General features: G+C 45.1%; 1 protein-coding gene and 1 long non-coding RNA gene across 3 annotated transcripts in view; one reads left to right on the top strand and one right to left on the bottom strand.

Moving 5' to 3' along the window:
• Positions 1 to 18,714, top strand: part of LOC140187191 (monocyte to macrophage differentiation factor-like) — a 56,499-nt gene extending 37,785 nt beyond the window's left edge. For both annotated transcript variants that reach the window (XM_072242253.1, XM_072242252.1), the window contains exons 4-7: positions 3,488 to 3,562; positions 4,460 to 4,561; positions 7,210 to 7,279; positions 14,874 to 18,714. In XM_072242253.1, the coding sequence (XP_072098354.1) occupies positions 3,488 to 3,562; positions 4,460 to 4,561; positions 7,210 to 7,279; positions 14,874 to 15,077 (451 nt within the window). In that variant the 3' untranslated portion in view covers positions 15,078 to 18,714. The remainder of the gene's footprint in view (positions 1 to 3,487; positions 3,563 to 4,459; positions 4,562 to 7,209; positions 7,280 to 14,873) is intronic.
• LOC140187192 (uncharacterized) lies at positions 3,511 to 26,069 on the bottom strand. The gene is made up of 3 exons (XR_011883028.1): positions 25,859 to 26,069; positions 7,549 to 7,673; positions 3,511 to 3,596 (listed from the first exon to the last, which is right to left on the bottom strand). It is a non-coding gene; the product is annotated as an uncharacterized lncRNA (long non-coding RNA).
• Positions 26,070 to 26,400: the final 331 nt, after the last annotated feature.

Below are 26,400 nucleotides of genomic sequence, written 5' to 3'. Positions count from 1 at the left end.
TCCATAGATGCTGCCTGACCTGCTGAGCTCCTCCAGCATTTGATGTATGTTGTTCGCTGTAGTAATCCTGTTTGGTGATTAAAACACTCAAATACCATCTCTAAACAATGCACTAATTTCTCATTCTGTGAGTTGGCTTCCATGTAACTTCAGTTCTTCTGCATGCCCAACTTAACCTCCGCTCTCATTCGCCTCTTCTCACACTTCCACACAGTTGCGCTTGTTGGAGATCAGTCATCCCAGCCCCTGGACCCAGAGGAGTTCCTGAAGTTGCTGTCCTAGATTCATCCATTATTTCATGTTCATTTCTGATCTTTCCATTAGAAGGTCAGGAGAGGGAATGTGTGCTGATTGCGCAATGTCCATTTCCATTCACAATTTCTCAGCATGCAGCATGACCTGGACAACATTGAGGCATGGGCTGAAAGGGGGCAGGTAACAATGCTGACACAACCGTGCCAGACAATGGCCATCTTCAAAAAGGGTCCTACCCTTGACAGTCAGTGCCATTATTTTTAACAAACATCCATTGTCAGCACCCAGAGGTTCACCATTGACCAGACACTCAACTTCACCAGCAAGATGAATGCCATAGCTTCAAATGCAGATGAGAGGCTGAGTATTCTGCAGCGAGTTACATCACTGTGCTTTATAGCATCTATAAGGCACAAGTGGGAAAATTGATGCAATAATGCCCACTTGCCTGAATAAGAAACCTTGAGGACAGGGCAGAACTAAAGCAAAACCATCTGCAATTTTTGTGTGACATTGTACACCACTGACCTGTCCGACGTGTCTGTGACATTGTACCCCACTGACCTGTCCGAATTGTCTGTGACATCGTACGCCAATGACCTGCCCGATGTTTCTGTGACATTGTACGCCAATGACCTGCCCGATGTTTCTGTGACATTGTACGCCAATGACCTGCCTGACGTTTCTGTGACATTGTACGCCAATGACCTGCCCGACGTGTGTGTGACATTGTACGCCAATGACCTGCCCGACGTGTGTGTGACATTGTACACCACTGACCTGTCCGACGTGTGTGTGACATTGTACACCACTGACCTGTCCGACGTGTCTGTGACACTGTACGCCACTGACCTGTCCGACGTGTGTGTGACATTGTACGCCAATGACCTGTCCGACGTGTGTGTGACATTGTACACCACTGACCTGTCCGACGTGTCTGTGACACTGTACACCACTGACCTGTCCGACGTGTCTGTGACACTGTACGCCACTGACCTGTCCGACGTGCCTGTGACATTGTACGCCAATGACCTGTCCGACGTGTGTGTGACATTGTACCCCACTGACCTGTCCGAATTGTCTGTGACATCGTACGCCAATGACCTGCCCGACGTGTCTGTGACATTGTACGCCAATGACCTGCCCGATGTTTCTGTGACATTGTACGCCAATGACCTGCCCGATGTTTCTGTGACATTGTACGCCAATGACCTGCCTGACGTTTCTGTGACATTGTACGCCAATGACCTGCCCGACGTGTGTGTGACATTGTACACCACTGACCTGCCCGACGTGCCTGTGACATTGTACGCCAATGACCTGCCCGACGTGTGTGTGACATTGTACACCACTGACCTGTCCGACGTGTGTGTGACACTGTACGCCACTGACCTGTCCGAATTGTCTGTGACATTGTACGCCAATGACCTGCCCGACGTGTCTGTGACATTGTACGCCACTGACCTGTCCGAATTGTCTGTGACATTGTACGCCACTGACCTGCCCGACGTGCCCGTGACATTGTACACCACTGACCTGCCCGACGTGCCTGTGACTGTGACGTTGTACACCACTTTCCTGCCCGACGTGACCGTGACATTGTACGCCACTGACCTGTCCGAATTGTCTGTGACATTGTACGCCAATGACCTGCCCGACGTGTCTGTGACATTGTACGCCACTGACCTGTCCGAATTGTCTGTGACATTGTACGCCACTGACCTGTCCGAATTGTCTGTGACATTGTACACCACTGACCTGCCCGACGTGCCCGTGACATTGTACACCACTGACCTGCCCGACGTGCCTGTGACTGTGACGTTGTACACCACTTTCCTGCCCGACGTGTCTGTAACATTGTACACCACTTTCCTGCCCGACGTGCCTGTGACGTTGTACACCACTGACCTGCCCGATGTGTCTGTGACATTGTACACCACTGACCTGCCCGACGTGTCTGTGACATTGTACACCACTGACCTGCCCGACGTGCCTGTGACTGTGACGTTGTACACCACTTTCCTGCCCGACGTGCCTGTGACGTTGTACACCACTGACCTGTCCGAATTGTCTGTGACATTGTACGCCACTGAGCTGCCCGACGTGCCTGTGACGTTGTACACCACTGACCTGCCCGATGTGCCTGTGACGTTGTACACCACTGAGCCGCCCGACGTGTCTGTGACATTGTACACCACTGAGCTGCCCGACGTGTCTGTGACATTGTACACCACTGACCTGCCTGACGTGCCCGTGACATTGTACACCACTGATCTGTCCAATGTGTGTATGACATTGTACACCACTGACCTGCTTGACGTGTCTGTGACATTGTACGCCACTGACCTGCCCGACGTGCCTGTGACATTGTACGCCACTGACCTGTCCGACGTGTCTGTGACATTGTACGCCACTGACCTGTCCGAATTGTCTGTGACATTGTACGCCACTGAGCTGCCCGACGTGTCTGTGACATTGTACGCCACTGACCTGTCCGACGTGTCTGTGACATTGTACCCCACTGACCTGTCCGAATTGTCTGTGACATTGTACGCCACTGAGCTGCCCGACGTGCCTGTGACGTTGTACGCCACTGACCTGCCCGACGTGCCTGTGACGTTGTACGCCACTGACCTGCCCGACGTGTCTGTGACGTTGCACGCCACTGACCTGCCCGACGTGTCTGTGACATTGAACACCACTGACCTGCCCGACGTGTCTGTGACGTTGTACACCACTGAGCCGCCCGACGTGCCTGTGACATTGTACACCACTGACCTGCCCGACGTGTCTGTGACACTGTACGCCACTGACCTGCCCGACGTGTCTGTGCCATTGTACACCACTGACCTGTCCGATGTGTGTGTGACATTGTACGCCACTGACCTGCTTGACGTGCCTGTGACATTGTACCCCACTGACCTGTCCAATGTGTGTGTGTGACATTGTACACCACTGACCTGCTTGACGTGTCTGTGACATTGTACACCACTGACCTGTCCAATGTGTGTGTGTGACATTGTACACCACTGACCTGCTTGACGTGTCTGTGACATTGTACACCACTGACCTGTCCAATGTGTGTGTGACATTGTACACCACTGACCCGCCTAATGTGTGTGTGAAATTGTACTCGTGTGTGGCATTGTCCCCTGCTGACAGTTCTGCCTGATGTGTGTGTGAATTGACTGGAAGTAGATTATTAGTGACCATTTTTTTGTCCTGTTGACAGAACGATGGAACAGTGCTTCCACATGTGTGACAGAATTGTCATCTATTTCTTCATCGCATCTTCCTATGCACCATGGTGAGTGTTTAAAGCATCTTTCCGTCCATTGGACCTTGAAGAGAGCACAGAACCAATTTGTTCATTAACAATATAGAGACCTAGATTACAATTAACCGTAATGGAGCTGAACGAACTGGTAGTTTAAGGGATGATGGAGGCCTCCTGCTAGCTGTGAGAGGTAACTGAAGATGCAGCACGTTACTGTGCCACCTCTGGCTGGTACAATTTAACACAGCAGTGTAAAATTAATTTGTATGTGTAACTGGAGAATTGAAATTCACAACATAACCTTTAGTTTGACTTCTCTTTGCTGACATTTGGTGTATGTCAACAGGCCGCAACAAAGTTTGTCAGCTGAGGTGGTACACGTGAAGTGTTTAGACATGGGTGACTGAAGGAGAAAGCTGTCAGTGCCATATGCACTTGGTTCTGAGTCAGCTGCACGTGCAGTCCAAGTACCAGACTGCTGCTACATCCAGTCAGCTGCACGTGCAGTCCAAGTACCAGACTGCTGCTACATCCAGTCAGCTGCACGTGCAGTCCAAGTACCAGACTGCTGCTACATCCAGTCAGCTGCACGTGCAGTCCAAGTACCAGACTGCTGCTACATCCAGTCAGCTGCACGTGCAGTCCAAGTACCACACTGCTGCTACATCCAGTCAGCTGCACGTGCAGTCCAAGTACCACACTGCTGCTACATCCAGAGGGACTTGGAAGCAGTTTAACTCTGATTTTCCCCCGCAGACATTAGGTGCTATTGAAGTTAATGGGTGAAGAATTGTCACCATTGTAAAGTATTAGAGGTCTATAATAACTACAATAACTCAACAGATTTTGCTTTCAAATGAAGAGAGGAACCGTGAACCCCATCATTGACCATATTCTGTTTACAATTCCCTGTCATATCCTTTGCAGGTTAAATCTCCGAGAGCTTGGGCCCCTGGCATCTCACATGCGTTGGTTCATTTGGATTATGGCAGCTGCTGGCACCATCTACGTCTTTTTATACCATGAACAGTAAGCAGCTTCTGAGTAAAGTTATCTCCAACTAGGACAAAATGGTCAGCTTGATCGTTTGGTGTCTCTTCAGCACTCCAAGCTTGCAGGGTTGCAATAACTTGGCAGGTCCTGCAGCAGCGTCTCAGACCCCTGTCACTACAAGTTCAAGTATAGGGAGTGGGAGAGAGTAGTATCAGTTTCAATCCCCTCCAAGTCTCACTCCATCCTTACAATCCCTTCATATTTGCTAGATCAAAATCCTGGAATTAACTACTAAGTACACCAGGAGTAACTTAATCAACTGCATTTTGGTGATTCAAGGAAACAGCTCACGATCGCATTCCCGATCGCAATTATTGATAGACAATAAATAAAAATGGAATATAGCAGAAAAGTTCAACAAATCAGCCTGCAGCTGCAGAGATAAACACTCATTGACTGAAATCTAATTCTATTGCTGCTGCCTGACCAGCTGAGCATTTTGTGTTTTTAATTTCAGATTTCTAGCATCTGTACTGATCTACTTTTGTCGGTGGAATAAATCCTGGTCCTGCCAACAATACTCATGCAGAGAATAGGCATTTAAAGAAAACAGGGTTGCACAGTAGCATAGCGGATAGCGTAACAGGATTACAGTGCCACCAATCGCCAATTGGGATTCATTTCCACCGCTGTCTGTAAGGGATTAGTAGTTTCTGTCTGTGACCAAGTGGATTTCTTTCAGGTGCTCTGGTTTCCAACCATGTTTCAGAGATGTAAGGGTTATTGTTCATAGGTTGTGGGCATGCTGTGTTGGCGCCGGAGGCATGGTAATATATGTAATCTGCCCAGCACAATCCTCGCTGATCTGATTTCATTTGACGCATGATTGAAGTACTGTTGCAAGAAAAAGTATTTGAACCTTTTGCAATTACCTGGTTTTCTACATTAACTACTTATAAAATGTGGTCTGAGTTTCATCTGAGTCACAATAGTAGACAAATTACCTAAACTATTAACACACAAACAATTGTATTTCTTCTCATCAATACTGAGTACGTCCTTTAAACAATCACAGTCGAAGTTCAAAAAACTATGTGAACCTCTGGGGTAATGCCTTCTACAAAAGCTATTTGGAGTCAAGTCTTCCAACAATGAGATGAGATTGGAGGTCCAGGTTGTAGAGGTGCCCTGCCCTATAAAAAGACACACAAAGTCAGGTTACTGATAGGGCCTGCTCTTCTTAGTGGTTGGGAAAGTTTTGAAGTCTATTATTAAAGGATGAGCTTTCATGGTAATTGGAGACTAATGATAAAATAAGTCAAAGTTAATATGGTTTCTTTAAAGGGAAATCTTGCCTGACAATCTGTTAGAGTTCTTTGAAGAAGTAACAAAAAAACAGGGTGGACAAAGGAGAGGTTGTAGATGTCATTTACTTGGATTTTCAGAAGGCATTTGATAAGGTGCCACAACATGAGGCTGCTTAACAAGATAAGCTCCCATATCAAAAGCATTTCTAAGGACCTAAGTATTCATCAGTCCACAGTAAGAAAAATTGTCTCCAAATGATGAAAATTCAGGAGTGGGCGTCCTGTAAAGATCACACCCAAGAGCACAACATGTGCAATACTGAAGAAGGTAAAAACAAAAGAACCCAAGGATAACAGCAAAACACCTGCAGAAATGTCTAGAACTTGCTAAAATCTCTGTTCATGTGTCCACTTTAAGAAAATCGCTAAACAAGAATAGTGTTCATGGAAGGACACCACATAGGAAACCACTGCTCTCCAAAAAAAAATTGCTACAAGTCTCAAGTTTGCAAAAGACCACCTGGATGGTCCACAACACTTCTGGAACAGTGTTCTGTAGACAGATGAGACAAAAGTTGAATTTTTTAGCAGAAATGTACACCACTTTGTTTGGCGGGAAAAGGGCACTATACACCAACATCAAAACCTCATCCCAACTGTGAAGCGTGATGGAAGGAGCATCATGGTTTGAGGGTGTTTTGCTGCTCCCGAGCCTGGACAGCTTACAGTTGTTGAGGGGACAATGAATTCAAAATTGTACCAAGACATTTTACAGGAGAATATCAGGGTAGCAGTCCGTCACCTGAAGCTTAATGGAAGTTGGATGATGCAATGAGACAATGATCCAAAACACAGGAGTAAATCAACAACAAAATGATTTAAAAAGAAAGTTTATGTTTTAGAATGACCAAGTCAGAGTTCAGTCCTTAACTCAACTGAGATGCTGTGGCATGACCTGAAGAGGGCTATTTATGCAAGGTATCCTAAAAATATTCATGAACTGAAACACTTTTGTGTGGAGGAATGGTCTAGAATTCCTCCTCGCCATTGTGCAAGTCTGATCAGCAAGTACAGGAAACGTTTGGAGGTTATTGCTACAAAAGGAGGTTCTACCAGTTATTAAATACAAGGGTTCACATACTTTTTCCAGCCTGGACTGAGAATGATTAAACAATATGTTCAATAAAGACATGAAAAGTACAATTGTTTTTGCGTTATTAGTTTAGGCAGATTGTGTTTGTCTATTATTGTGGCTCATTAAAATCAGACCACATTTTATGAGTAATTAATGCAGAAAACTAGGTAATTGCAAAGGGTTCATAAACTTTTTCTTGCAGCTATATCTTTTACAGGTGCATTTGTGTTTCTTTTGCACAGGTACAAGATTATTGAACTGTTGTTTTACTTGACAATGGGATTTTCTCCAGCTGTGGTCGTAGCATCAATGGTAAGTGTCCCAAGTAATTCTCTCTCATTCCCTAAGTGTAATTCTCCAGCTCAGGTAGTTCAGCATTAAATAACATCCATGTACATAAAACATTAGATTCTTTCAGAAACAGTATATTTCTAAAAATTCATATGAACCTCCTTAACTGCCTTATGATTACATCCTATACAGATTCCTTTAGTGAACTTCCATGTTGCTGAATATACATTTTGTACATTAATTCTGTACATTTACCTGGTGGGTGACTCGTATCTTGATGATTTCCTCACCTGATTTGAAATCTTTTCTTAACTCCTTAGCATTGCATTGTTTATTGGACCAAGGTCTCTTGTTAATTTCCTCCCTGTCCCTCTCCGATCACTATCCGTCACCTAGTGTTCCATATTAGGTGATTCTGTGGATAGGAAAAGGAAACACGATGGTAGTTTGCGTCTCAGGTGCCAGGGTCCGCGATGTTTCTGAACGCGTCCACAATATCCTGAAAAGGGAGGGTGAGCAGCTAAAAGTAATGTTCATATTGGTACTAACGACATAGGTAGAAAAAGGCAGGAGGTCCTGAAAAAAGAATATAGGGAGTTAGGAAGGAAGCTGAGAAGCAGGACCTGAAGGGTAGTGATTGCAGAGTTGCTGCCTGTGCCACGTGACAATGAGGATAGGGATAGAATGAGGTGTGCAGATAAATGTTTGGCTGAAGAATTGGAACAGGGAGCAGGGATTCAGATCTCTGGACAATTGGGACCTCTTCTGGGGCAGATGGGACCTGTACAAAAGGGACGGGTTACATCTGAGTTTGTGGATACATGTCCCACAGAAGAAGTAGTTCTCAAATGGCAGGGATAGGCAGCTGTGGCTGTCAAGATAAGTTAAGAACCACCGAGGAAAGGGCATTTAAGGTAGCAAAAGTGAGTGGGATGTTGGATGATTGGGAAGCTTTTAAATCCAACAAAAGGCAACTAAGAAGCTACAAGGAGGGAAAAGATTAAATATGAGAACAAACTAGCCAATGATCTAAAGCAGGGTACTAATTTTTTTTCCAGTTATATAAGGAGTAAAAGAGGGGTGAGAGTTGATATTGGACCACCTGAAAATGATGCAGGTGAGGTAGTAATGGGGACAAAGAAATGGTAGATGAACTTAATAAGCACTTTGCATCAGTCTTCACCTGTGGAAGACACTAGCAGTGTGCCAGAGGTCCATGAGTGTCAGAGAGCAGGACTGAGTGCTCTCTGGAGTGAGGAAAAAGTGCTAGGTAAACTCAAAGGTCTTAAGGTGGATAAGTCACCTGGACCAGATGGACTACATCCCAGAGTCCTGAGAGAGGTTGCTGAAGAGATAACGGGTGCATTGGTCATGATCTTTCAAGAATCATTTGATCTGTCATGATTCCTGGGGAACTGAATTGATTTGACTTTATTATGTACATCCTTCATACACACGAGGAGTAAAAATCTTTACGTTTCGTCTCTGTCTAAATGTGCAATGTGTAATTTATAGTAATTTATAATCAATAGTATGTACAACAGGACAGTCAATATAACATAGAAATACAATTGTGTCAGCATGAATTAATCAGTTTGATGACCTGGTGTCCGCACCACTCTCTGCAGAGTCCTGCAGTTCAGGGAAGTACAGTTCCCATACCAGGCAGTAATGCAGCCACGAGGAAATCTGCAGATGCTGGAAATTCAAGCTACACCTTATATTCCGTCTGGGTAGCTTCCAACCTGATGGCATGAATATTGACTTCTCAAACTTCTGCTAATGCCCCACCTCCCCCTCGTACCCCATCCGTTATTTATTTATATCTCTCTCTCCTTTTTTCTCCCTCTGTCCCTCTCAGTATACCCCTTGCCCATCCTCTGGGTTCCCCCCCCCCTTTTCTTTCTCCCTCGGCCTGCTGTCCCATGATCCTCTCGTATCCCCTTTGCCAATCACCTGTCCAGCTCTTGGCTCCATCCCTCCCCCTCCTGTCTTCTCCTATCAGTTTGGATTTCCCCCTCCCCCTCCCACTTTCAAATCTCTTACTAGCTCTTCTTTCAGTTAGTCCTGACGAAGGGTCTTGGCCCAAAACGTCGACTGTACCTCTTCCTAGAGATGCTGCCTGGCCTGCTGCGTTCACCAGCAGCTTTTATGAGCAATCAGCCAGTCAGGATGCTCTCAATTGTGCCCCTGTAGAAAGGATTTGGAGCCCATACCAAACTACTTTAACCGTCTAAGGTGAAAGAGGTGCTGTTGTGCTTTTTTTCACCACGCAGCCGTTATGTATAGACCATATCAGATCCTCGGTGATGTGTATGCCAAGGAACTTAAAGCTGTTCACCCTCTCAACCCGCTGACTGGAAGATTGCAAATGTCACTCCACTCTTTAAGAAAGGAGGAAGGCAAAAGAAGGAAATTATAAGCCAGTTAGCCTAACCTCAGTGGTTGGAAAGTGTTGGAGTCCACCATTAAGGATGAGCTTTCGGAGTACTTGGAGATTAATGATAAAATAAGTCGAAGTCAGCATGGTTTCTGTAAAGGGAAATCTTGCCTGACAAATCTGTTAAGAGTTCTTTGAGGAAGTTACAAGCAGGGTGGACAAAAAAAGAGGCAATGGATGTCAATTACTTGGATTTTCAGAAGGCATTTGACAAGGTCACACATGAGGCTGCTTAACAAGATAAAATCCTATGGCATTACAGGAAAGATACTGGCAATAATAGCGGAATGGCTGACAGGCAGGAGGCAGCGAGTGGGAATAAAAGGGGCCCTTTCTGGTTGGCTACCAGTGACTAGTGGTGTTCATCAGGGGGTCAATATTGGGACCGCTACTTTTCACATTGTTTATCAATGATTTAGATAATGAAATTGATGGCTTTGTGGCAAAGATTGCGGATGATACAAAGATAGGTGGGGAGTAGGTAGTGCTGAAGAAGCAATGTCAATGATTTGGACTACAGTATTAATGAATTTGTGGCTAAATTTGTGATGATACAAAGATAGGTGGAGGAGTGGGTAGTGTTGAGGAAACAGAGCCTGCAGAGAGACTTAAGATAGTTTAGGGGAATGGGCAAAGGGAAGTGGGAAATGAAATACAATGTTGGAAAGTGTATGGTCATGCACTTTAGTGGAAGAAATAAATGGGCAGACTATTATTTAGATGGGGAGAGAATTCAAAATGCAGAGATGCAAAGGGACTTGGGAGTCCTTGTGCAAGATACCCTAAATGTTAACTTCCAGCTTGAGTCAGTGGTGAAGAAGGCAAATGCAATGTTGGCATTCGTTTCTAGAGGTATAGAATATAACAGCAGGGATGTGATGTTGAGGCTCTATAAGGCATTCACAAGACCACACTTGGAGTATTATGTGCAGTTTTGGGCTCCTTATTTTAGAAAGGATATACTGACATTGGAGAGGATTCAGAGAAGCTTCACGAGAATGATTCCAGGAATGAAAGGGTTACCATATGAGGAAAGTCTGGCAGCCCTTGGGCTGTATTCCCTGGAGTTCAGGAGAATGAGGGGGGATCTCATAGGAACATTCTGAATGTTAAAAGGCCTGAACAGATTAGATATGACAAAGTTATTTCACATGGTAGGGGATTCTAGGACAAGAGGGACGACTTCAGGATTGAAGGACGTCCATTTAGAAGTGAGGCGCGGAGAAATTACTTTAGTCAGAGGTGTGGTGGTAAATCTGTGGAATTTGTTGCCACGAGCGGCTGTGGAGGACAAGTCATTGGCTGTATTTAAGGCAGAGATAGATAGGTTCTTGATTAGCCAAGGCATCAAAGCGTATGGGGTGAAGGGATGACTGAAAGAATTGGATCAGCCCATGATTGAATGGCAGAGCAGACTCGATGGGCCAAATGGCCTATTTCTGCTCCTATATCTCATGGTCTTGTGGACTTGGACAAACTGGAAGAGTGGGCAAAGAAGTAGCAAGTGGAATACAATGCTTGGAAATGTATGATAATGCATTTTGGTAAAAGTCTAATATCTAAATGGAAAGAAGGTTCAAATGTTAGAATTGCAAAGGGATTTGGAATCCTCGTGCAAGATTCCCAGCATGTTAATTTACAAGTTGAGTCTGTGGTAAAGAAGGCAACTGCAATGTTGGCATTTATTTTAAGGGGAATAGAAAATAATAGTATTAATGGCAAGATGCTTGGCAGTGTGGAGAGATCTTGGAGTCTGAGTCCATAGGACACTCAAGGCTGCTGTGCAGGTTGCCTCTGTGGTTAAAAAAGCATATGGTGCATTGACCTTCATCAATCGTGGACTCAGTTTAGGAGCCAAGAGGTAATGTTGCAGCTCTATAGGACCTTGGAGCAACAGATGATGAGAGGTGAGCTGATAGAGGTGTATAAGATGATGAGAGACATTGATCATGTGGAAAGTCAGAGGCTTTTTCCCAGGGCTGAAATGGCAAGCACGAGAGGGCACAGTTTTAAGGTGCTTGGAAGTAGGTACGGAGGAGATACAGGGGTAATTTTTTTTTAATGCAGAAAGCGGTGAGTGCATGGAATGAGCTGCTGGCAACAGTGGTGGAGGCAGATACGATAGGGTCTTTTAAGAGACTCCTGGACTGGTATATGGAGCTTAGAAAAATAGAGGGCTATGGGTCACCCTAGGTAATTTCTCAGGTAAGGACATGTTTGGCACAGCTTTGTGGGCCGAAGGGCCTGTATTGTGCTGTATGTTTTCTATGTTCCAGCAAAAGCAAGGAGATAATGCTGAGGCTTTACGGGACACTATTCAGGCCACACTTGGAGTATTGCCAACAGATTTGGGCCCCATATCTCAAAAAGGATGTGCTGACATTGGAGAGAGTCCAGAGGAGGTTCACAAGGATGATTCCAGGAATGAAGGGGTTAACATATGAGGGGTGTTTGGCAGCTTTGGGCCTGTCCTCGCTGAAATTCAGAAGAATGCATGGGGATCTCATTGAAACCTACAGAATGCTGAAAGGACTAGATAAGGTGCATGTGGAGAGGATGTTTCCTCTGGTGGGGGTATCCAGAACGAGAGAGCACAGCCTCAAAATTGAGGGGCACCATTTTAAGACCATAAGACATAGGAGAAGAATAAGGCCATCTGGCCCATCGAATCTGCTCCGACATTCAATTACCGCTGATCCTTTTTTTTTCTCCTCCTCAACCCATCCATTTCCTGGTCTTCTGCCCGTAACTTTTGATGCCATGCCCAATCAAGAACCAATCAATCTCTGCCTTAAATACACCCAATGACCTGGCCTCCCCAGCTGCACGTGGCAACAGATCCCACAAATTCACCACCCTCTGGCTAAAGAAATTTCTCCACCTCTGTTTTGAAAGGATGCCTCTCTATCCTGAGGTTGTGTCTTATTGTCCTAAACTCTCCCACCATAGAAATCATCCTTTCCACATCTACTCTGCCTAGGCCTTTCAACATTCAAAAGGTTTCAATGAGAGCCCCCTCATCCTTCTAAATTCCAGCAAGTACAAACCCAGAGCCTTCAAACGTTCCTTGTATGATAACCCTTTCATTTCTGGAATCATCCTTGTGAACCTCCCTGAACCCTCTCCAGTGCCAGCCTAAACAGTACACAATACTCAATGTGAGGCTTCACCAGTGCCTTCTAAAGCCTCAGCATCACATCCCTATTCTTGCATTCCAGACCTCTTGAAATGAATGCTAACATTGCATTTGCCTTCCTCACCACTGACTCAACCTGCAAGTTAACCTTTAGGATGTTCTGCACAAGGACTTCCAAGTCCCTTTGCATCTCTGATTTTTGGATTTTCTCCCCTTTTAGAAAATAGTCCACACATTTATTTCTACTACCAAAGTGCTTGACCATGCGTTTACCAACACTGTATTTCATTTGCCACTTTCTGGCCCATTCTCCTAATCTGTCTAAGTCCTTCTGCAGCCTACCTGTTTTCTCACCATTACCTCCCCCTCCACCAATTTTCATATTATCTGCAAACTTGGCAACAAAGCCATATCTTTCATCATCTAAATCATTTATATACAGTATAAAAAGAAGTGGTCCCAAAACCGACTCCTGTGGAACACCACTAGTCACTGGCAGCCAACCAGAAAAGGATCCTTTTATTCCCACTCGCTGCCTCCTACCAATCAGCCAATGCTCTAATCATCTGAGTAACTCTCCTGTAATACCATGGGCTCTTAACTTAGTAAGCAGCCTCGTGTGTGGCACCTTGTCAAAGGCCTTCTGGAAGTCCAAGTATACAACATCCACTGCATCCCCTTTATCTACCCTACTTGTAAACTCCTCAAAGAATTCCAACAGGTTCGTCAAGCAGGATTCTCCCTTAAGGAAACCATGCTAATTTTGTCCTATCTTGTCCTGTGTCACCAAGCATTCCATCTCCTCACCCTTAAAAATTCACTAACATCTTCCCAACCACTGAGGTCAGGCTAACTGGTTTATAATTCCCTTTCTGCTGCTTTCCTCCATTCTTAAAGTGCGGAGTGACGCTACCTCTTTCAGAACCCTAAGGTGCAGTTCATCTGGTCCGGGTGACTTACGTACTTTTAGGTCTTTCAGCTTTTTGAGCACCTTCTCCCTTGTAATAGTAACTGCACCCACTTCTCTTCCTTCACACACTACAACATCTGGCACATTGCTAGTGTCTTCCACAGTGATGCAAAGTACTCATTTATTTCATCTGCTATCTCCTTGTACCCTGTTATTATTTCTCCTGCATCATTTTCTAGCGGTCCTATATCCACTCTCGTCTCTCTTTTATTTTTTTATATACTCGAAAAAGCTTTCACTACCACTTTGATATTACTTGCTAGCTTGCTTTCATACTTCTTTTTCCTTCTAATGATTCTTTTAGTTGCTCTCTGTAGCTTTTTAAAAACTTCCCAATCCTCTATCTTCCCACTAATTTTTGCTTTGTTTTTACATTAGCTTTGGCTTCCCTTGTCAGCCACGATTGTACTATTTTGACATTTGAGTATTTCTTCATTTTTGGAATACACATGTCCTGCACCTTCCTCATTTTTCCCAGAAATGCACGCCATTGCAGCTCTGCTGACATCCCTGCCAGTAGCTCCTTCCAATTTACTTTGGCCAACTCCTCTCTCATACCACTTTTAGAACAGAAATGAGCAAGAATTTGTTTAGTCGGAGAGTTGTGAATCTGTGGAATGCTTTGCCACAGAATGTGAAGGTGGATAGGTTCCTCATCGGTCAGAGCATCAAAAGATATGGCGAGATGGCAGGTGTATGGGGTTGAGTGGGATCTGGAATCAGCCATGATGGAATGGTGGAGCAGACTTGTTGGGCTGAATGGCCTCATTCTGCTCCTATGTCTTATGGTCTTATTTCATCAGTTGATGACCACAATGGCATATGAATGAAGAACATTGAATGGTGCAGCCCAGGCCCTTTGGCCCACAATGTTGTGCCAAACTTATAACCTACTCCAAGACCAACCTAACCCTTCCCTCCCGCAACTTTTGAATTCAGTCCCCCGGCTAATGAAGGCCAATACTCCGTATACTACCTTACGCACCTTGTCAATCTATGCGACAGTTTTGATGGATCTAGTACGTGCTATGTATAAAGGCGGGTTTAATGACATGTCTTTCTTGTGCAGCCCAACACCGAGGGGATCCAGGAACTGATGTGGGGTGGCATGCTGTACTGCCTAGGAGTGGTGTTTTTCAAGAGTGATGGGATCATTCCTTTTGCCCACGCCATCTGGCACATCTTTGTGGCTCTGGCTGCAGCAGTGCACTATTACGCCATCTGGAGATACCTGTACCGCAGCCCTGCATCGCCCATCTGGAAGGACTTCTAGCCCGTGTGCTTTCGGAGCTAACTGGTGAATTAGACATTGGGTGCAAACATCCCTTCGTGGCAGCAGGCTGAGAGGAGCTGCCACAAATGTTCAAACAACCTCCAGCTTCAAGTGAACACAAAGCTGTTGCCTGGAGGCTGATGGGCAGTGAGTGGCAGCAGTTGTTGGGTAGGTAGGGATCCTCTCGGTTTGCTCTTCACATTTGTTTTCGCAATTTACTTTCTCCCCCACCAATGTAATGGAGCTTGAAGATATCAGCTTTCTTCAACGATGTGGACATGGACACAATTGACTAGGTTTCACTGTGCTCTGTGGAATTTTGTATTTGGAAAGTGAAGCGCAGTGAATAATGCGAGGGCTGAAATGAACACAAACAATTCTGCAGGGTATCCTTTTTATAAATAACTAAGTGACTTTTGGTCTTGTGGGCATTATACAGTTTGACTCAAACCTCCACTGAAAATCAAACTGATACATTCCAGTTTAGTGTGGCATTTTATACCTCGGTTTTCATTGGAAAACCTTAGACTTGCTCAGTTGTTGGGGAAGGGCTTTGGGTGAGCTGTTCTTTACAATCTGTTCGCTGCTGACAGACTAATTGATACTATATTTCTGGGAGCAGCATGGGCTGCTGAAGGGGGTGGATTTTTGAGAATCTCCATCAGGGTTGTGTAGTGTGCATGAACAGTATTGTAAATTGGGTTCTCTTGGTTCCAGCGACAGGCTGGCAATGAGGAACACAACAAAAGCACTTTTGTTCTGATTGATGGTTCTTTGCAAGATGACAGGCAGCAAGCCACTCTCATATGTGGAAGCTGTTTAGCCACATTTCTGCAGATCTCTGCTACCAAGGCAGTGGGTTAACTGAAGCTGTCATCAGACTGTTGATCAGGAGAGATTCTGATTTACCTCATTTTTGTAACTGAGCAGCAGCCTGTTCTCTCTCGCTGTCTCCTGTGGATCCCACCACACTTTTTGGCTTTGTACACTAAGCTGGGCATTAGAACTTGATTTTCCTACCACATCAACTGAAAGAGTGAACTAAACTTAAATAATAAATGGTTTACATTTTGTGAAGACTTTTCCCAACAGTATGAAAGTATGTTTTTATATGCAGCCAACAGATTTTTGGAAAGTGGCTCTTTCTTAATTGCAGCAAGTTAGATAGGCAAGTTATTCTGGGCTGACTGCAGAGCTCAGTCTAATTGTCATTGAACAATTTCTTCCTCATCCTAATACAGGCTGCAGCTCAACTCACAACCTTCACTGTGCTATGGAAGGTGTGAGACCAGTTCAGGCGCATGCCAGGAGTGTTACCAAAGGAGATAAAAATCTGGTCATCATTCACCCTGCAGTGCGGAAACCCTTACAACATCAACACAAACACAATGCTGGAGGAACTCAGCAGGTTAGGCAGCATCTATGGAGTGGAGAAAACAGTCAACATTTCGGGCCAAGACCCTTCATCAAGCCCAAAATGTCGACTGTTTATTCCCCTGTATTGATGCTGCCTGACCTGTTGCGATCCTCCAGCATCTTGTGTGTGTTGCTCTGGACTTTCAACATCTGCAGAGTCTCTTGTTTTTTCCCTTACAACATCATCTGAATTGCAGACTTTGCTACCTGTCCTCAGTTGGTATTGTTTAGAGGGAGTGGGGTGAGGGTTTGTGAATCAGCTTCTCACTTGGTGAGTCCAACCAGCAGAGTGTGAACCTGTATGTGTCTCTGTTACACTGGCTCTGTGTGATGCATCAAATACCTCAACGGTTTTTAGATTTCAAAGGTGCTTTTTTGTCAAAACTGAAATCTAGATGGTATTTTTTAACAAACTCTGCTCGCTAAGTGAAATTACTAAGCTCATACAACTCGAATTACAGAAAGGATCCCTACTCTACTAGGTGCTGGGAGGGAGTAAGGAATTTAATGGGGCATTTCGCTCAAGGGGGTATGGGCAGTGGCACTTTAGCAGGGGTATGCTCTGTTGAGGTGGGAGTGGAATCTAGCACTGTTGATAGAGTGGAGGAATCATTAGTCTTTACATTATTTTCCAAAGTCACCCTGGTCATCACCAAATGATGGAGCACACAAGGTAGACCCAGGGAATTAGCCTGGGAAATACGGACCAAGCAAGAGAACAGGGTATTTTCATTCAGAAACCATCGGCTACAAAAGAGGATGCAAGTAATGGAACACACTAGGTAAAAGTACCTCTAAAGGTGCCTAGATTCAGCTCTGTGACCCCAGCGGTATCACCTCGACCCCCTTGTCACATGGCCTGATGCCAGTTCAATCTGCTGCATGTGTCTTTATATGAGTCCATGAGTGTGAGAGTGTGTGTGTGTGTGTGTGTGTGTGTGTGTGCACGCACGCGTGTACACATCTTTGTGTGTGTGTATGTGACTTTGTGTTTGAGAGAGTGTGTGCATGTGTGTCTGTGTGTGTGCGTGTGCCATGTGTCTTCAGACATAGTGAATCACTGCCTTTTGTGTGTGCTTTCCAAGCCAGGGGGAGGGAATGGATTTTTTCTATCCATTGCTGTCTAGCGGAAATGGGAAGCTACTGCACAAGGTTCAATCCACGAGTGCTTGCTGGGCGCAGGTTCACTAACTGCTGTTAGGGATCCTCACAACATTGGTTATACATGGAGGAAAAGGAGGGCTTGCAAGTGAGCTTGTGATGTTTCTGAGATGCTGGCTACTGAACAGTTTTCTTATTTTAATCAGAATTGTGTGTACAGATTTGTGGTTTATTTGGTATAGATTGGTGTATGCCAATGTTTTATGGACAGGGTATTCTGATTTTATATTCCTGATCCAGCTGCTGTGATCATAAACTGTGAAATGATTACTGAGTTTACAATGACTGCTGGACCTGGTGTCTATGTACAGTATGCTGTGTCGGTATGTGTACATTTTCTATACTTAACTAGTTCCTGTGGCTCAGTCATAGACTAGCTAAAAACCTCTGCTGTATACAGGCTTTTACATCAGCGTGCCCTGGATTGCTGGTTGACTGGGCTTCTCAGGTCCCTATGTGAATTTGGAAGGCTGGTTTGGGAACATTTGGGACAATGGGACTCGTAGCTTAAAGGTGGTGGGTGAAACTGTGAACGTGGAGTGCTTGCACACCTTGTATTGCAGGTACTGTGCACATGGGGCTTACCAGGGAGGCCCAGTCTGTAAAGGTAAGCTCCTGCTTCAGACAAGTGTTAAGTTGAAATTCTGTGCAATCATTCTGTGACATTGGAGGGTGACAGCAGCCTTAAGTCCCACAGCTGCCATTTAGAAAACAAAATCCCCTGGCATGCTCTAATATTGATGCAATGTGGACAATTCTGACCAGAGATGATCCACTGTACTTGAAACTGCACTGCTAATGTTTTAACTGAACTGCATTATGATCAAACCACTGATAGAGAGGGTGAGTGCCTGTGGCAGTGCTCTCTGCTATGGCTCAGAAATGTTAAACTCTCTGCTTCAATGCTGGGTTGTAAGTTTAATTCATATTCATGCCATTATTGAACTCCCATTGTAGGTCTGTGTAATGTGTAAGGAATCAATATCGTCTGCCTTTTACTGCGAATGTGTTGCATATTTTCTACGTACACCTAGTGTATCTCAATAAAACAGACTGCAGCTGACTTAAAAAATACATTTTGTGTATTTGTATTTTCTGAACTTTGCAAGATTATATAGGCACAGAACAAGTAAGTGCTGTTAGCTTTATAACTCCTGCCACAGCACACCCTAATGGGCAATAGATTGAGAGAAAGCCGAGAAAATGCAGGCATGATACCCCAGACAGGAGGATGCCATGTCAACTCTTGACCTCCTTCACAGCAGGGATAAAATATCCCAGTCTGTCCAATCTTTCCTGATAATTCCAGCTTTCTAAATCAGGCAACATCCTTGTTGCCCCCCCACCCCCCACTCAGTCATGTCATTCCTATACTGTGGCAACGAAAACTCTGCACTTTCCTCCAAGTGCAGCCAAATCAATGCTTTGTACAAGGACCAACTTTATTTCTCTTATACATTGACATGTGTTAGGAATCTACTGTAATGTGTTGGTCAGGGTGCAATAGAGGGTCATAGAAAAGTACAACACAGAATCAAGCCCTTCAGCCCATCGAGTCTGTGCCGAACCATTTAAACTGCCTACTCCAATTGACCTACACTGCAACCATAGCCCTTCATACCGCTACCATCCATGTACCTATTCAATCTTCTCTTAAACATTGAAGTTGAGCTCGCATGCACCACTTATGCTGGCAGCACGTTCCATACTTTCATGACCCTCTGAGTGAAGAAGTTTTCCCTCATATCAGGCGGTAGTAAATCAAAGCAACTGGACTTCCTGTGTTGTCTACAAGACATTTCTCCACTCATCTGAGAGGCTTCTTCAATTCTAATACATGGTGGGTAGTTTCCGGTTTATAAAGTCTGTGAGTTGTTTAAAGGTATAGCAATCGCATGAGTTTGTTAACAGTTGTAGAGATGATGCAAGGGTCATTAGTCTTATCTTTGCATGAATGAAGGTGTGAACTGTTGTGGAGACACTTGGGTAAAGATTTAAGGACTATATTGTAAGTAGCTGATCAGTGCTGTCGTACCCCACCCCCTCTGTTCAGGGATAGGTTTTCCCGTTTGATTAAGAATGCTTCTTTAACCCCTCTTTCAAATCACCTGTCCTCCCTGTCCAAAATGTGCACATTGTTATCAAAGTAGTGTCCATTGTCCTTTAGGGGTAGAATTACAGCTGGGTCTTGACCTGAAGTGTTAGCCCTCCTGTGTTGGCCCGTCCGTTTGTGAGGTGGTTGTTTGTCTCGCCAATATACAGACCTGTGCAGTTCTCATTGCACTGGATAGCATATACAATATTGTTCTGTTTATGTTTAGGTGTGGGATCCCTCATGTTCCCCTTAAACTTCACCTTTCACCCTTAACCCATGAACTCTAGTTGTAGTTCTACCCAAACTCAGAGGGGAAAGCCTGCTTGCACTTACCCTAACTATACCCTTCATAATTTTGTATACTTTTATCAAATCTCCTTTCAATCTACTACGCTCCAAAGAATAAAGTCCTAGCCTATTCAAACTTTCCTTATAACTCAGGTCCTCCAGACCCAGCAACATCCTTGTAAATTTTCTTACTCTTTCAACTTTGTTTACAACTTTCCTGTAGGTAGGTGACCAAATACTTCAAATTTGGCCTAACCAATGTCTTATACAGCTTCAACATAACATCCCGTCTTCTATCACCAACAAAGGAAAATCTGCAGATGCTGGAAATCCAAGCAACACATGTAAAATGCTGGAGGAACTCAGCAGGACACGCAGCATCTATGGAAAACAGTATAGTTGGCATTTCGGGCAGAAACCCTTCATCAGGACTGCAGAAAAAAAAGATGAGGGGTCAGTGTAAGAATGTGGGGGGAGAGGAGGAAGAAACACAAGGGGATAGGTGAAACCGGAGGGGGGGGGGCGGGTGAAGTAAAGAGCTGGGATGTTGATTGGTGAAAGAGATACAGGGCTGGAGAAGGGGAGTCTGATAGAAGAGTATAGAAGTCCATGGAAGAAAGAAAGGGGGACAAGTACCAGAGAGAAGTGATGGGCAGGCAAGGAGAGAAGGTGAGAGAGGGCAATGGGAATGGTGAAGGGGGAGCATTACCAGAAGTTCAAGAAATTGATGTTCATGTCATCAGGTCAGAGGCTACCCAGACGGAATACAAGGTGTTGCTCCTCCAACCTGATTATGGCCTTGTCATGATAGTAGAGGAGCTCATGGACTGACATGTCAGAATGGAAATGGGAATTACAATTAAAATGAGTGACCCACATTTTTCCGGCAGACGGAGCTTAGGTGCTCGGCAAAGCAGTCTCCCGATCTACATCAGGTCTCACAGATATATATGAGGACACACCGAGGACTGGATACAGTAGATGACCCCCAACAGACTCACAGGTGAAGTGTTGCCTCACCTAGAACGAATATTTAGGGCCCTGGATGGTAGTGAGGGAGGAGGTATATGAGCAGGTGCAGTACTTGTTCCACTTGCATTGATGAGTGCCAGGAGATAGAGCAATAGGGCAGGATAAATGGACAAGGGAAGCACATAGGGAGCAATCCCTGCAGAAAGCAGCAAGGTGGGGTGGGGGAGAGATGTGCTTGGTGGTGGGATCCTGTTGGAGATGGCAGAAGTTGTAGAGAATTACGTGCTGACATGGAGGCTGGTAGGGTGGTAGGTGAGGACCAGAAGAACCTTATCCCTGGTGGGGTGATGAGATTGATGGTGTAAGGGCAGATGTGCACAAAATGGAAGAGATGTGGTTGAGGGTAGCATTGATAGTGGAGGAAGAGAAGCCCCTTTCTTTGAAGCAGGAGGGTCATCTGTATGTGCAGTTTTGGGCCCCCTATCTTAGAAGGGATGTACTGATGTCGGAGAGAGTTCAGAGAAGATTTACGAGGATGATTCCTGGAATGGAGGGGCTAACATGAGGAGCGTTTGTCGGCACTTGGACTGTATTTATTAGGGTGTAGAAGAATAAGAGGGGATCTCATAGAAACATTTCAAATGTTGAAAGGGTTGGACAGGGTAGATGTGGAAAGGCTGTTTCCCTTGGTGGGTGAGTCCAGGACAAGAGGCCACAGTCTTAGAATTAGAGGGTACCCATTTGAAACAGAGATGAGGAGAAATTTTTTTAGCCAGAGGGTCGTGGATTTATGGAATTCATTGCCACATACTGCTGTGGAGGCCCGATCATTGAGGGTGTTTAAGGAGGAGATTGATAGGTATCTAATTAGTCAGGGTACCAAGGGATATGGGGAAAAAGTTGGAATTTGGAACTAGATGGGAGAATAGTTTAGCTCATGGTGGAGTGGCGGAGCAGATTTGATGGGCCAAATGGCCTACTTCTGCTCCTTTGTCTTGTGATCTTGGGAACTTCTTCGTAAAAAGAATGGAAAGCCTCATGCTGAGAGCAGATGCGGCGGAGATGGAAGAATTGAGAGAAGGGAATGGCATTTTTACAAGTAACAGGGTGGGAGGAGGTATAGTCCAAGTAGCTGAGAGAGTCCGTGGGTTTGTAATAGACATCAGTAGATAAGCTGTCTCCAGAGACTGAGAAAGGGGAGGGAGGTGTTGGAAATGAACAAAGTAAATTTGAGGACAGGGTGGAAGTTGGAGGCAAAGTTGATGCGAAGTCGACAAGCTCAGCATGGGTGCAGGAAGCAGCACCAATGCAGTCATTAATGTAGCATAGGAAATGTTGAGGAGTGATACCATTGTAGGCTTGGAACACAGACTGTTCCATGGAGCTCACAGGCCTAATTGGGACCAATGTGAGGACCCATATCTACACCTGTTTGAAGGAAGTGAGAGAAGCTGAAGTCTTCCAGAATCCCCTTTCTCCAGCCTTGTATCCCTTTCACCAATCAACTTTCCAGCTCTTTACTTCACCCCTCCCTCCCCCTCCTGGTCTCAACTATCTCCTTGTGTTTCTTCCTCCCCTCCCCCCACATTCTCACTCTGATTCCTCATCTTCTTTCCACCAGTTTTGATGAAAGGTCTCGGCCCGAAACCTCGACTGTACCTCTTCCTATAGATGCTGCCTGGCCTGCTGCATTCACCAGCAACTTTTATGTGTGTTTCCTGTACTCAATACTTTGATTTATGAAGGCCAATGTGCCAAAAGCTTTCTTTATGACCCAATCTACCTTTGATGCCACTTTCAATAAATTATGAATTCACAGATTCCTTTGTTCTACCACACTCCTCAGTGTCCTACCACTCACTGTGCAAGACCTACCCTGGTTGGTCCTGTCGAAGTGTAACATCTCACTTGTCTGCATTAAATTCCATCTGCTATTTTTTAGCCTATTTTTCCAACTGATCTAGATCCCACTGCAAGCCATGATAACCTTCTTTGCTGTCCAATACACCCCCAATCTTAGTATCACCTGCAAATTTGGATGATATTTGGTCCATCGAGTCTACTCCACGATTTCGTCATGGTCAATCTAAGTGTTCTCGTGCATTTCTCCATAAGTACCTCATTTGCTCCTACCTGCCTGTACCTGCAATGCACCTCTTTTTAGTTAACCAAGGCCTCATTGTCTCTGGAACACCAAGCTTCCCTACATCTGTTATCCTTACCTTTCATTCTGAAAGGCACATATAAGCTTTGGACTCTCAAAAGGTGGAGGAGAGGGTACTGTTGAGGAAACAGAGAGTCTTCAGAGAGACTTAAGTAGTTTAGGGAAATGGGCAAAGAAGTGGCAAATGAAATACAATGTTGGAAAGTGTATGGTCATGCATTTTGGTGGAAGAAATAAACAGGCGGACTAGATGGGGAGAGAATTCAAAATGCAGAGTGCAAAGAGACTTGGGAGTCCTTGTGCAAGATACCCTAAAGGTTAACCTCCAGGCTGAGTCGGTTGTGAAGAAGGTGAATGCAATGTTGGCATTCATTTCTAGAGGTATAGAATATAAGCACAGGGATGTGATGTTGAGGCTCTATAAGGCACTCACGAGACCACACTTGGAGTATTGTGTGCAGTTTTGGGCTCCTTATTTTAGACAGGATATATTGACATTGGAGAGGGTTCAGAGAAGATTCACGAGAATGATTCCAGGAATGAAAGGGTTACCATATGAGGAAAGTCTGGCAGCTCCTGGGCTGTATTCCCTGGAGTTCAGGAGAATGAGGGGGGATCTCATAGAAACATTCTGAATGTTAAAAGGCCTGAACAGATCAAATATGGCAAAGTTATTTCCCATGGTAGGAGAGTCTAGGACTAGAGGGCACGACTTCAGGATTGAAGCACGTCCATTTAGAACAGAGATGCGGAGAAATTACTTTAGTCAGAGGGTGGTAAATCTGTGGAATTTGTTGCAAGTGGCTGTGGAGACAAGTCATTTGGTGTATTTAAGGCAGAGATAGATAGGTTCTTGATTAGCCAGGGAATCAAAAGGTATGGGGAGAAGGCAGGGGAGTGGGGATGACTGGAAGAATTGGATCAGCCTATGATTGAAAGGCTGAGCAGACTTGATGGGCTGAATGGCCTACTTCTGCTTCTAAAATTTCACTTTTGAAGGCCTGTCACTAACCAAGTATACCTTTGCCAGAAAACAGCCTGTCCCAATCCACAAGTAAGAGAAAATCTGCAGATGCTAGAAATCCAAGCAACACACACAATGCTGGAGGAACTCAGCAGGCCAGGCAGCATCTATGGAAAAAAGTCCTGCCCAAGGATTTTGGCCTGAAACGTCACTTGTACTTTTTCTGTCCCAATCCACACTTGCAGGATCATTTCTGATACCATCAATATTGGTCTTTCTCCAGTTTAGAATGTCAACCCATAGACCAGACCTACCTTTTTGCATATTTACTTTGAAACTAATGGCATTGTGATCACTAGTTGTAAAGTGTTCCCTACACAAACTTCTGTCATGCAACAAAAAATAATGTTCAATAATTATAAAGAAAAAGCATTATATAAAAATAAAGAATTACTGTATATATAAAATCTAATAAAGTTAGAGGCTGAAGGATGGATATAGAATAAGGTAACATCCCAACTCCTATACACAGTGCCTAGTCCAAACAAGGCCAGCCTGCGAGGCAGCTTTCTTCACTCGTCTGCCAGCTGGTGAATAATGTACTTGTACCCCAAGGTCTGGGTGTTCAACAGCAACCTCTTGGCTCTGGGGATGTTCAGTGTTGAGTTCCATTCACACCTCAGCAGACGTAGCAACCCCCGCTGCTCGCAGCGAGTCCCAGAGACATTCACATAAGAACTGACAAATAGCAAGATGACATTCCTGCCATGAAATGCCATGTAATAATTAGCTGCAACAAGAGATGGTCTAGCCACCTGCTATTATCATTCTCAAGTCCTGCACCATCAACACGCTGGGAATCACCTGTAACCAGAAACTCAGCCAGAACAGCCACATGAACGGGTCAGAGGCTTAGGGTCCTGCAGTGCGTAACCCCCTCCAGAAACCCCAAGTTCTTTCCACCATCCACAGGGCACGTGTAGTATTTAGTGTAACACTTTACAGTGTCAATGATCAGATTCAAAAATAATTTATTTATCCCCTGTACATCAAAACATAGAGTGAAATGCATCATTTGCATTAACCACCAACACAGCCTAAGGATGTGGGTAAAACCACATGTTGTTCACTTCAATAGTTTGCATAATTTGTTTTTTTTTCTTTTTCTTGTGCAATGAGTGTTGGTCTTTTATTTTTTTTCTCTAATTGGCTCCTTTTGGGTTTCTTGCTTTGTGACTACCCGTGAGCAAGCAAATTTCAAGGTTGTATAATCTACACATTCTTTGACAATAAATGTACTTGACTCATTCCAGTGCGAACAAAGCCTATCCCAGCCTCTGTATCTTAATGAATTGGTAGGTTCTCCCTGCGACCTTGTGGGTTTCCTTCTGGTACAGTACTCTGGTTCCCTCCCACACGCCAAGCACGTACAGGTTCGGGTTGGTGAGTTGTGAGTATGCTATGTCGGTGCTGGAAGCACGACGACACTTGCGGGCTGCCCTCAGCACAGTCGTTGTCACGGGAGGCTGTTGGTCGTTGACACGGGAGGCTGCAGTTCATTGCACTCAGTGTGTCACTGCACTGGCCGGGGTGAATGTAGTGTCAGCAGCTCGGCAAGATTAACATTGCCCAGAACAAAGCAGCCCCCTCAACCCCTCTCCTCTCCCCCACCGGCTGAACTCCTGGCAGCAGCCCTCCCTTCTTCCTGTAGCAGCTCGCACCTCGCATTTCACTGTATGTTTCCATGTGTTATCCCTCTTATCTTTCGCTGATCGGAGGCGGGTATCTCCGTTCGATCAGTCAGCTCCGGGCTGCTTCTGCCGTGTCATCAGATGGGGCAGAGTGCGGAGGGAGACAGGAGGGGAGATTCACTGATCTGACTTGTTTTCTTTGTTGAATGATGATGCAATGCAGGTCAGACCGATCCGTAGTTCCAGAACTTCCTTTGTTTCGATTGTGCAGCTTTCAGTTGCTTCCTGTTTCTGACTGCCTGCTCTGTGAGAATCCTTTGTTTCGACAGAGTGCAGCTGTTGACTGTGTGTATGCGCAGGGGCCACAGCGAGAGAGCAGCTGTGAGGCGAGTTCCTGCCCCGAGTGTGGCCCAGGTCGAATCTGCTCAATTCATTCTCACCTGTTTGCAACTAAAACGCCGGCGCGGCGCTGCCCTGGGCAGCGGGCCGATGGACAACTGCTTCTCCTATCCCTTTCACAGGCTCAGGTCACCAGAAAGCATCTCACAGCCCAAAGCAGACGTGTGAGCTCT

Source organism: Mobula birostris, chromosome 24 (genome assembly GCF_030028105.1).
Source record: "Mobula birostris isolate sMobBir1 chromosome 24, sMobBir1.hap1, whole genome shotgun sequence".
Classification (NCBI taxonomy): domain Eukaryota; kingdom Metazoa; phylum Chordata; class Chondrichthyes; order Myliobatiformes; family Myliobatidae; genus Mobula; species Mobula birostris.
Note: the sequence above shows the minus strand (reverse complement) of the source record. Positions and strands in the feature narration are given on the sequence as shown.